General features: G+C 35.9%; 2 protein-coding genes across 2 annotated transcripts; both read right to left on the reverse strand.

Annotated features, from left to right (window-relative positions):
* Positions 1 to 5,422: 5,422 nt before the first annotated feature.
* On the reverse strand, positions 5,423 to 6,013 carry LOC116214532 (stemmadenine O-acetyltransferase-like). The gene has a single exon (XM_031549928.1). The coding sequence runs from the start codon at positions 6,011 to 6,013 to the stop codon at positions 5,423 to 5,425; it is 591 nt and encodes a 196-aa protein (XP_031405788.1).
* Positions 6,014 to 6,149: 136 nt separating this feature from the next.
* Positions 6,150 to 6,815, reverse strand: LOC116214534 (stemmadenine O-acetyltransferase-like). Its single transcript, XM_031549929.1, has one exon. The coding sequence runs from the start codon at positions 6,813 to 6,815 to the stop codon at positions 6,150 to 6,152; it is 666 nt and encodes a 221-aa protein (XP_031405789.1).
* Between the last annotated feature and the right edge of the window lie 5,935 nt (positions 6,816 to 12,750).

Below are 12,750 nucleotides of genomic sequence, written 5' to 3' on the forward strand. Positions count from 1 at the left end.
GTCCATCTGGATACTGCTAGCCAATGTTGTGCACTATGATTATGAGGTTTGGCAGATGGATGTCAGAACCACCTTCCTTAATGGATACATTGAGGAAGACATATTCATGGACCGACCCAAGGGTTTTGAATGCAAGGATAAGTCCAAGGTGTGCAAGCTTAAGGGATCCATTTATAGTCTTAAGCAAGTTTCGAGGAGTTAGAATTGACGTTTTGATGATGCCGCAAAGTCCTTTGGTTTCATCAGGAACAAAGATGAGCCATGTGTGTATCAAAAGACTAGTGGGAGCATGATTGCATTTCTTGTATTATACGCGATGACATTTTGCTGATAGGAAATGATGTTGATATGCTCACTTCTGTAAAGGTCTGGTAGTCTAAGACTTTCTCCATGAAGGATTTGAGAGAGCGACCAATATTCTAGGTATTCGGATCTATAGAGATAGACCGAAGAAATTAATAGGTCTATCCCAAGCCCTGTATCCGAATAAGGTGTTGAAGAGGTTCAACATGCAAGATTCCATAAGAGGATTGCTCCTTGTGAGTCACGGTATCCCTCTCTCCAAAGTGATGTCTCCTAAGACTCCTGAAGAGAGAGAAAAGATGGCACAAGTGCCTTATACTTCGGCTACAGGTAGCCTGATGAATACTATATTGTGTACGAGGCTGGATATCGCGTATGATGTTAGTATGACTAGCAAGTATCAATCAAATCTATGATCTGATCACTAGACTGCTGTCAAGAATATCCTTAAGTACTCGAGAAGGATTAAGGATATGGTTCTGATATATAGAGAAAGTGAGCTAAGATTAGATGGGTTTACAGATTCTGATTTTCAATTAGATGTGGATAATAGAAAGTCTATCTTTGGTTATATATTCACCTGTAATGGAGGTGCAGTTAGCTGAAAAAGTTTTAAGCAAGGGACGATTGCAAATTCCACTACGAAGACTGAATATATCGTTGCATCTGATGCAGCAAAGGAGGCAATTTGGATTCAAAAGTTAGTGACAGAGCTTAGAGTTGTTCCCTCCATATCGTCACTAGTAGAGCTACACTGTGACAATAGTGGAGCGATCACTCAGGCAAAGGAACCGAGGTCACATCAGAAGTCCAAACACATTGAAAGGAGATATCACATTATCAGGGAAATTATCGGGAGAGGCGATGTAGCCGTGAAAAAAGTAGCTTCAGCAAACAATGTCACTGATTCACTCACAAAGGCCATGACGCAACAACAGCTAGAGAAACATCTTGAGAAGTTAGGTCTTAGATATATTACTGAGTGGCTCTAGAGCAAGTGAGAGATTGTTAGTGATATGCCCTAGAGTCGGTTTATGTATTTGGATAATTACTTTTATTGCAATGAAGTCTATTCTATTATTCATATATTGTCTATGTTTATTGGAGTAAAGTCCTTAAGATATTTTGAATGCTTCATTCTTAAAGAGTTAAGAATATGAGTGACGGAGTAATTCGGTAAGAATATCTTTAAACTGTTTACGATCGAAGAAGACTTTACCTGGCATTATCTCTCTAGATAGATTGTCACCTCTATTTGTATTCATGATTAGTATATAGATACTAATGAAAATGGAATAGTGAGCTCATACTATTTGATAACTGTTGTCAGGATAGACATGGGGATACTTATATGATAAGTGGTCAATCGTGACATTCAGATAATATTCATACAGTAATTTACTAATATCAATAAATATTATCTAGACCGTATTAGTGCATATGGTCCTTAGACCTGAGATGAAACGTTATCTCATTTATAGGTAATTAGAATTTGCTACTGCTAATATATATGTGCTTAGCATGAGTATTCGACAGATAGTGGTTCTAATTAGTTATATTTGGAGGTAGGTAGGTGTCTGATCAAGACGGGATTCACTAACTTGAGTAAACAAGGAAAAGGTCTTGGGGATGTGAATTTTATTCTGGAGCGAGAAATCTTCGATCGGGGTAGATAGACTTAAATAGAAAAGGGTTTATGTTTAAGTTCTATAGAACTAAGAATGAAATCAGAGAATTCATATGATCGACTAAAGGGTTTGACATTTACCGTAACTCTGGCTAGATTGGGATCTTGTAGTGAAGGGACTCAGTGCATGGTATATACGATCACATGTTCATTATGATGTTTTAATTATATATTCATTATAATGTTTTAATTATATATTCGTCACCATTTGAATTGTAATGATATGTTGTTAGGTGTCACTCATGAACTTTGAGAGTCGAGGGCATTTAGAGAATTATGTTTTTGGTTATGAAAAGAGTTTCTGATAATATCAAACGAGTTGATATTATAATCTCATTGTCATTTGGTGATGAACCTAATTAGTCACACACATTAAGCGTGTTTAAGCTGAGAAAAGAATTAATTATAATTAAGGAAGTTAATTAGGAATTAATTATCTAATGAAGCTTGCAATGTGGTTGTAAGGGTGCTAACACATTCTGAAGCTGAATCCAATGTCAATAATCAATATAATTAAAGAAATACAAGAGTTTCCTTATTTGGAGGGTTTCTATAAATAGATTGTCTATTAATGGAAACTTGTGTCAAGGACAATAATGATCTTTCTTTCTTACTTAGAGGGCAAGCATCAGATGACTTAAAGTGTAAGGACTAATTTGTGATTTATTAATTAATATAGATTAATTAATAATTGCAATCAGATTCCTAGGGTAAATCTGTATATAGATATGATCTTGTGATAACCCTAAGTGCGTTATTAATCTCAAGACTTAAAAAGTGAGATAGAGAGGAGAAGAGAGTCGACCGAGAGCTTATAAGCTCAGCGGCACACTGATGCGGCAGACGAGTTGGAAAATTAGTACTTGAAGAAAAATAGGTTCTAACGACCTTATCTCATTGGAAACGGCTTCCGGAGCAAAACTTACAGCCTATGGCTGTAAAATTTCGATATTTTAGGCGAATTCCATTGTTTAGGGTCTCAAACAGACAATTTTATGTTAATTAGGGTGTTTTCGCAATTTTAGAAAAGTTTATTTCTTTTTGTGCGATTTAGGTTTTTTTAAACTCTATTTAAGCTTTGTAAGCCCTAAGGCTAAAAGAGTCGTCTTTTGAATTATCAATAAAATTCAAAGCTTTTGTGCTTTGTCCAATCTCGGATCAATTCGAGTTTGATGCATATTTCCTGGTATTCGTAGAATCAACAGGTTTAGAATGTCGTAATTCCGGTATTCGTGCCCGAATCAACGGGTTTGTAATAGGTTACTCGCATGTACGTTGCGTCAGTTGGTATCAGAGCCGCGTTTGTTTTTGGATCAACGATGCCACCCCGAAGAACGGCTAATCAACGTCGTGTTGCGGAGGAGGACGAACTAGATTGGAGGATCGAAGACATATCATATGATGAAGCCAATCCAGTTTTCGATATATATCCAGATGAAGATCAAGAAGAAGTTACAGAATTTGTATTTGATGATCAAGGAAAACCAACATTCGTTGTCAACAAATCCATATTAAAGGATATTGGAGGTGATAAACGTTTTCATTATTGTGCTCAGATTGAGGATATTCTAGATGAAGAAATTTCCAATGCAAAGAAAGATGCATGGATGCTTACGGTGCCGATTTCAGAGGTTATCTAGTTGCCAAAGTTGGTCGAAGTGCACGTGTCTCGATCGAGAAAGCAAAGATTCAATGAAAGTGTTTATTGGCTAATATGTGTACGGAATTTTATGCACGAAGAATTAAGAGAAAGAGTTCGCAAAGAGAAGAAGGCATTCAAGTGGCAAATGAGAAAGCAGCAGAAGCATATTAATCTTTCTATTCATGAAGATCAAGGTGATAGCTCGGACGATGATAATTCGAGGGCGAATTCTTTCCATCCATGAGAAAATGATGTGGCAGACGAGCTGGAAAATTAGTACCTGAAGAAAAATAGGTTCTAACGACCTTATCTCATTGGAAACGGCCTCCGGAGCAAAACTCACAGTCTATGGCTGTGAAATTTCGATATTATAGGCGAATTCCATCGTTTAGGGTCTCAAACAGACAATTTTATGTTAATTAGGGTGTTTTCGCAATTTTAGAAAAGTTTATTTCTTTTTGTGCGATTTAGGTTTTTTTAAACCCTATTTAAGCTTTGTAAGCCCTAAGGCTAAAAGAGTCGTCTTTTGAATTATTAATAAAATTCAGAACTTTTGTGCTTTGTCCAATCTCGGATCGATTCGAGTTTGATGCCTATTTCCTGGTATTCGTAGAATCAACAGGTTTAGAAGGTCATAGTTCCGGTATTCGTGCGCGAATCAACGGGTCTGTGATAGGTTACTCGCGTGTACGCTGCGTCACACACTGCCCTTGCTGATCGAAGGCCATTCCGGCTTTCCGTTCGGCGATTTGGAGTTGTCCAAGATATCCTTGAAGCGGTCTTTTCTTTCCGTGGCAATTTCGTTCCAGTTTGGTGACCTAGAGCAGAATGTACGGGTTGAGAGGAGACTATACTTAATGGTGACTCATTTTTGTGGACAAGCTAGAGACTGGACGATTGGACGGTTCTCTTGATTAAGGATTTGATTAAAAACTCACGTGTGATAAAAATTTAATTTTTACCAATTTTAAAGTTTTCGCTGCTGAGTACGTGCTCAGTTTTCTAACAAAAACTATGTCGTACTAACTTACCTTTTGGAATGATTGACCTTGTACAACACTGTTGTATATATATGCTCTGGAAGCATTGGATAGTTTTTCGAGGTTTATTGCTTATAGGACAGATAGGGTTATAGCAGTATTCGAGGTCTGCAGATCTTTACGCTTGTGAGCTTTGAGTTCACCAGGCAGGGACGGCCCACGATTTGGATGGCAGGGCGGGTGCTAGGAGTGGTAAATATGAAGATATGAATTTTGATTTGAGGAGCGAGTATAAGTAATTGCATCGAGGATTGAATAACAATATGCAACTTTTCTCTTGATCTTCAAGGATCTCTCAACCAAGAGCTCCTCTGTATTTTTCAGAGAGAGTGGCCATCGGCCACTCAATGTAACTAATATATATATATATATATAACCGATTCTAATAGTTGATTGATTTGGCCGGTTGAACTTGTTATTTGATGATTGATGTCTTTGGTTTGAACTCCCTCTTCTCTCTTCTTCTCGATTGTCTACTATATACTTGACATTGAACTCTATTTCAAACAATGGAGCACCATATTTTTTTCAGAAGCTATTATTTCTCTCGGCAGAATAGAATGGTATTGATCGACCAAGCCGGAGTACAACGTACTTCCCTGGCAAAAACAGCTAGGATCGCTTTTATTTTTGTAGAAAGAAAAAGCTATCAGAAATTCTCAATCACTTTCGTAGTCCTTGATCACTCACCTAAACACATCAGTAAACAAATTAATATTACCGAATCGCGAAAGCATTACCACGAGAGCCTCAGAGTTTGCTGCTGATAGTCAAAGGACTGGGGTTCACATTAGCAAAAGCGCAGAGCTCGGGATCCTCCTGCAACAGAGCCATCTCTTGTTCATCCATAATCACCCATGCTTCTATTCCATTGCCCGACGTTGTGTCCACCAAAAATATCAAGTTGAAGAACATCGGCTCGCACAACCCAGCGGTACTGACCCAAACGTGCCTTCCCCACCCAAAATCGATATCATAAAACCTGAAGTTACACCAACTCGAACACACAAAATGGTCCACTCCGTGACCTTTTTCAGACAACCCAACTCCGAGCACCTTTTCGAGAGAGCTACTTATCAAACTTATGTCCTGTCTTAATCCTGAGAGAAATTCGCCATCTACCTTGGATATTGCTCTTCTCAGCTCACCAATTAAAGAGGGCAACACATCTTCGGTACCATCATGAGATTTAGTAGTGTCCTTGTAATGTGCTGCAGCTAGCCAGAGAAAGTTTCCTAGGGGACTCGATAACGGAGGATTCATCCTCTTGCGAATGTTCACCACATGCGTGAAGACTGAAGGCCTTCTGAGACCATTTTTCTTTCTCTCGAGCACGGCCATTGCGCACTTCCATAACAACCCGGTGACTGCCCCAACACGAGTGGGGTTCTTCGCTTGGACCCTTTCCTCGGGCTCTGAGGGCCTCTATCGCAGGCCCAGTAAACGTAAACCTCTTGGTGACCGAGTTTCCCGGTTTTCACATTGAGTTAAACATGATCTTTGATGAGTCACTCAGCCACAGATCGTTAGCAGGGAAGAGCTCCGCCGCCACCATGAAGTCCCGAGCTGCCACCCCACTGCTGCCACCACCGCCACCTGATCCCCTGGCAGCTGCTGCCCAATCCTTCAGGAATACTTCTAAGGCGGTCCCGTCATGGAGTGTGTGCGTATTGCAAATTCCGAGAACGATCCCGCCACACTGGAACACATTCACTTGAATATTTACGGCGTGAGTCGGTTCGGGAAATTCCCCGATACCAAACTCAATGCTGGGAACCAACTTGTTGAACAAGACGAGGTCCAGGTCAGTAAGGAACTGAGTTAAGGACATGTTAACACTAGCCTCGACAAAACGGGCACCTCCGTCATTACAGTCGATGTAGAGGCCGTCGTCGCGGATCTTCCCCGCAAGCGGATAGAGCTGAGTCAAGGTCCGGGAGAGGGACTTCTTCAAAAGGTCTAGTTTCTGGGGGACATCTAAGCAAGGGCCGGCCTGCTCGGAGTTGGACGGGTAGAAAAAGATAACCGGAGTAAAAGGAACTTGAATGAGGTGATCGAGGAGGGAGAGCTTGAAGGCCCGGAGGTGTTGCGGGGTCGGAGAGGAAGGCTTGATGAGCTCTTCGGAATTGATCTTTACTTCCATTGTTGCCTCGGTTTGGCTTGCTCTGATACTGCTCTTGGGATGGAGTGAATGAGTGGATACGAAGAAAGACAGGCGACACTTCTAAATGTTTTGTTTTATTTTTTTGGTATGGTCCGAGGCCATTTAAATAAACGATAGAAGGTTACCGCGCACACCGCGCTTATAATTCAAAATTAGTCATAGAAAATCCATCGTCTAATAGATTTCGGAAAAAATCTCGTAAATGAAAATTGTGTACGATTTATACACCGAAAAGTTGTGCACCAATTAATTTCATTTTCTAAACTCTCATTGAAAATTCATTATTTTCCCTCAAAATATATATATAAAAAGAAACTAATAAAATTTATAAAATGGAAAGGTAATTAAAAATTAATAAATTTTGCAAAAAGATTTTTACACCGATCCAGCTATAGTTAATAAATGGATAAAATCGAAAAATAAAAAGAGTGAGACAAACTACATTATTCTCTCTATATAATAGTAGGGAAAGGAACATAAGAGAAAATCGAAACATGCCCACGATCGATGTAATGCAATTAACAAATTAGGCTTTATATGAACAAGGGCGGAGCCACATGACTCAGTGCCCCTGCAGTTTTAATTTTTTAAAATTGTCCCAAAAGTAAGTTTATTTATGAGTTTTTCATGTAAAATTAATATTTTGCACAGCAAAAAAAAATATTTATGTGCTATTTATGTCAAGTAATATTTTTATCCATGTTGGATGAAAATTCTTGCTCTGCCCCTGTATATGGGCATATCTTACTTAAAGTGCGGTGACTCGTTGGAAGTACCTTATAGCAAGGGACTAAAGCAAGACTTGTGCGAGAATTATTGATTGGAAATATCTCATGATCTTATGAAGAAGAAAATAAATGCAAACACGAAAATACGTGTTTATATATATGGATTTTGTTAGAAAAGGAGAAAGATTTTAACATCTAACCATACTGCTGGCAGTATAACCATTGAATTGATAAATAAATAAAATATCGAATCCAACGTATGCATGGAAAATTATTTTTACGTGAAATTTGCTTCCTCCCATCCGAATGTCAATAGACGATGCAGTGTCTGAGATTAACGAAGTATAAGGATTAAGGAACGAAATTCTTATCTGATTTGGCGATATACAGTTGGATGAATATGCCACGATATCTCGTAGAAATTTGTCAGCCGCTGCAAGAATGTGAAATTTTTCCCATATCATCATAAGATATTTATGATGAGTTGTGTGTGACCATGGGAATATAGAGCATTATGTTTTATGGCCCCGATAAGGGTTACTGTTTGTCTTTCATAGTACTCCCAAAAAAGGAAAGGCAAGACCGCAAAGCAGATGAGACCGAGCTGGAAATCTTGGGATGATATTCCGCTAACGGGCGGTCCAAGAAAATTGGAGAAAATATTCAATGAGTATTATTCATTCATTTTAATTGGGTATTATATATTTAAGTAGATTAGTAATACACATTCAATATTTGCTTAGAAAACTGAAGGCCCTAAACCGATCATTAATATGAAAATTTAAATTTATTTAATAAAATTAACATAACATTTATCTAAAAACTATATAAGTGCCCATGAGTTGCGCATATAATCTTTAGTAGCATAAATGTTATGAAAAATTAAATATATTATAAGAAATATTGTTTACGTAAGTATTGAATTAACTAGGTGTTAGTTTTTTAGTGATCTTCGTTATATATGGTATGTGTATTAAATTTGCGCTAAGAATCTTTACATTTTAATTGATTTTATATTATATTTGATTATATATATATATATGTATGTATGCATGTATGTATGTATGTTTGGCACAAAGGAATGAGAAAGAATGAAGTGCAATGAATATTAAGAGAGAAAATATGATTCTTTTTCGTTGATATATTGAATATGTATGATAAGACATAATTGTGTTATTAAACCTTTAACCTACCTTAATTTATTTTTGACATACATGTTATTTCTTTTTTGAGCAAATATATACATTATGGTGCTATAAAATATATAATTATTTTTGCTTAAATTTATTGAAATAGTAGAATGACATTTTAAAATGTTCTTTGATCAATATTTGTTTCCAATGGTTAGTGAAACTATAAAAAAATAATATTACATAGACAAGGGGAAAAAAAAAAGAGTGTGAATGCGTTAATGGTGTTAGTCTATCAGTGATTCCTTGGGTAATCTATAATACAATAATATGATAAGCACACCTAATCAACAAAAAGAAAGGAAAAAAAAAAAGATGGCTACACAGCTTCTAATAGGACCTAGCTCTAAGCAAATAATGAATTCATCGAGCAGATCAAAAGATAACACTCTAAAAAAGTTACTTTTAGAAAATCCATCGTCTAATAGATTTCGGAAAAAATCTCGTAAATGAAAATTGTGTACGATTTATACACTGAAAAGTTGTGCACCAATTAATTTCATTTTCTAAACTCTCATTGAAAATTCATTATTTTCCCTCAAAATATATAAAAAAAGAAACTAATAAAATTTATAAAATGGAAAGGTAATTAAAAATTAATAAATTTTGCAAAAAGATTTTTACACTCGATCCAGCTATAGTTAATATATGGATAAAATCGAAAAAAAAAAGAGTGAGACAAACTACATTATTCTCTCTATATAATAGTAGGGAAAGGAACAGAAGAGAAAATTGAAACATGCCCACGATCGATGTAATGCACTTAACAAATTACGCTTTATATGAACAAGGGTGGAGCCACATGACTCAGTGCCCCTGCAGTTTTAATTTTTTTAAATTGTCCCAAAAAGTTTATTTATGAGTTTTTCATGTAAAATTAGTATTTTACACGGCAAAAAAAAATATTTATGTGCTATTTATGTCAAGTAATATTTTTATTAATGTTGGATGAAAATTCTTGCCCTGCCCCTATATATGGGCATATCTTACTTAAAGTGCGGTGACTCGTTGGAAGTACCTTATAGCAAGGGACTAATGCAAGACTTGTGCGAGAATTATCGATTGAAAACATCTCATGATATTATGAAGAAGAAAATAAATGCAAACACGAAAATATGTGTTTATATATATGGATTTTGTTAGAAAAGGAGAAAGATTTTAACATCTAACCATACTGTTGGCAGTATAACCATTGAATTGATAAATAAATAAAATATCGAATCCAACATATGCATGGAAAATGATTTCTAGGTGAAATTTGCTTCCTCCCATCCGAATGTCAATAGACGATGCAGTGTCTGAGATTAACTAAGGACAAGGAACGAAATTCTTATCTGATTTGGCTATATATAGTTGGATGAATATGCCATGATATCTCGTAGAAATTTGTCAGCCGCCGAAAGAATGGGAAATTTTTCCCATATCATCATAAGATTTTCATGATGAGTTGTGTGTGGCCATGGGAATAGAATCTTGGTAGTACTGTCGCTAAATAGAGCATTATGTTTTATGGACCCGAGATGAGACCGAGCTGGAAATCTTGGGACGATATTCCGCTAACGGGCGGTCCAAGAAAATTAGAGAAAATATTCAATGAGTGTTGTTCATTCATTTTAATTGGGTATTATATATTTAAGTGAATTAGTAATACACATTCAATATTTGCTTAGAAAACTGAAGGCCCTAAACCGATCATTAATATGAAAATTTAAATTTATTTAATAAAATTAACATAACATTTATCCAAAAACTAGGTAAGTGCCCATGAGTTACGCATAAAATCTTTACTAGCATAAATGTTATGAAAAATTAAATATATTATAAGAAATATTGTTTACGTAAGTATTGAATTAACTAGGTGTTAGTTTTTTAGTGATCTTCGTTATATATGGTATGTATATTAAATTTGCGCTAAGAATCTTTACATTTTAATTGATTTTAAGTTATATTTGATTATATATATATATATATATATGTATGTATGTATGTATGTTTGGCACAAAGGAATGAGAAAGAATGAAGTGCAATGACATTAAGAGAGAAAATATGATTCTTTTTCGTTGATATATTGAATATGTATGATGAGACATAATTGTGTTATTAAACCTTTAACTTACCTTAATTTATTTTTGACATTTTCTTTTTTGAACAAATATATACATTATGGTGCTATAAAATATATAATTATTTTTGCTTAAATTTATTGAAATAGTAGAATGACATTTTAAAATGTTCTTTGATGAATATTTGTTTCCAATGGTTTGTGAAATTATAAAAATATAATATTACATAGAAAAGGGGAAAAAAGAAAAAAGAAAAGAAAAGAGTGTGAACGCGTTAATGGTGTTAGTCTATCAGGGATTCCTTGGGTAATCTATAATTCAATAATATGATAAGCACACCTAATCAACAAAAAGAAAGGAAAAAAAAAAGATGGCTACACAGCTTCTAATAGGACCTAGCTCTAAGCAAATAATGAATTCATCAAGCAGACCAAAAGATAACACTCTAAAAAAGTTACTTTTATAAAAAAAAATAAAGTATATGTGCGAACATAGCTCTAAGCAAATAATGACCTATCAAGTCATGAAAAGATAAAATCCTAAACAAATTATTTTTATTAAAAAAAGATCTTCATTACACACAGATTCATAATGATTTAAATAAGGTTGAGTCCGAATATTTATTTCATATAAAAGATTGAATATAATGAAAACAAAAAGATCTTAACATTCAAGCGAATTAAATTAACATTTCACGTACTAAAAAATTAGATATAACTTTAGTTTGTAAAATTATTTCTTATTAATGTGAAAATATTAATGATTTATTTACGAATAATATTTGTCAATTAAAAATATGAATTAGAAAGTAACAAAGAAAAGGAAAAGATTCATATATTTTCTTTTTTTGGGTTAGGGGTGGGGGTGGTGGCACAGCACCCACCACTACACTCACGGCAACCCAACCCCCCAGAAAGATCGAACGATGAATATCTCATTGTCATGGTGACAAATTGTCACCATAGAATTTTCCTGATTGAGGAAGTGCAGTCGTTGTTTCCAATTTTGACATGGGTTTCGAGAAAAATACCCGAAAAATCCTTTTAGATGCTAAGATGCATTTCACGGACCTTTGAAGTATTCATACACGTCTTTGGCAATAGGCTAGGCAGGACCAGGATACATACTGCGGTCCCTAATATCTCTTTTTATTGATAGGTCGGTCGCCTAATATCTCATCACCGCTGAACTATCTACTCCACCCTTCTTCTCGAATTAATCTAGATATATTTGAATATGGCATTAAGGGAATAATATCGAGCAACAAACCATTTCGTTAAAGGTAGAGATGACCTGATTCATTTACCGAAGTTGGTCTCATGGATATCGCCTTACAACTTTGGCTGCGATCCTCATTAGCAACTTGTTATGTTGGATTGAAATCAACATTACGACTTTGGCCACAAAGAGAGGAACAAAGAGGGTGAAAGAAGAAATTAAGAGGATAGAGGGAGAGATGAGCAACGTGGAGAGAGGAAAGAGATACGAGGAAATAGTCATTATCCACCATCTGGATATCCCCAGCTTGCCTACAGATATGCCCTACAAGGAAGAAGGATATAGGCCGCCAGGATAAGGGTATGGAATTGCTCAGCAACGCAAGAAGGTGGCAATTGATGGTTCCAGGGTGGGGACTACCTTTGTTGGGGGGAAATGGTAAATAAGTGATATTGTGCGGATCGGAATAGTAACGCTGGAGCTGCCTATATATGAGGCAAGATACAATGCCGAATAATAACGATGCAAGTGATTTTTAATGGCTTATTCATTGTTTTAAAAGTTTATTCTTTCAATGGCAGCTATCAAGAATTGAATCCGAAACTTCTAGATTCCTAGGCAAGAGTGTTACCTTTTGACCACTGCACGACACACTCTTTCTCGTGATTATACGCCAACATTAAGTTGGTTCGGGGAAGTTGTTCAATCGTAATGA

Source organism: Punica granatum, chromosome 7, assembly GCF_007655135.1.
Source record: "Punica granatum isolate Tunisia-2019 chromosome 7, ASM765513v2, whole genome shotgun sequence".
NCBI lineage: Eukaryota > Viridiplantae > Streptophyta > Magnoliopsida > Myrtales > Lythraceae > Punica > Punica granatum.

Excerpts from the sequence above, each read along its gene's own strand:
- LOC116214532 (XM_031549928.1), bottom strand. The coding sequence starts at position 6,013 with ATGGCCGTGCTCGAGAGAAAGAAAAATGGTCTCAGAAGGCCTTCAGTC.
- LOC116214534 (XM_031549929.1), bottom strand. The coding sequence starts at position 6,815 with ATGGAAGTAAAGATCAATTCCGAAGAGCTCATCAAGCCTTCCTCTCCG.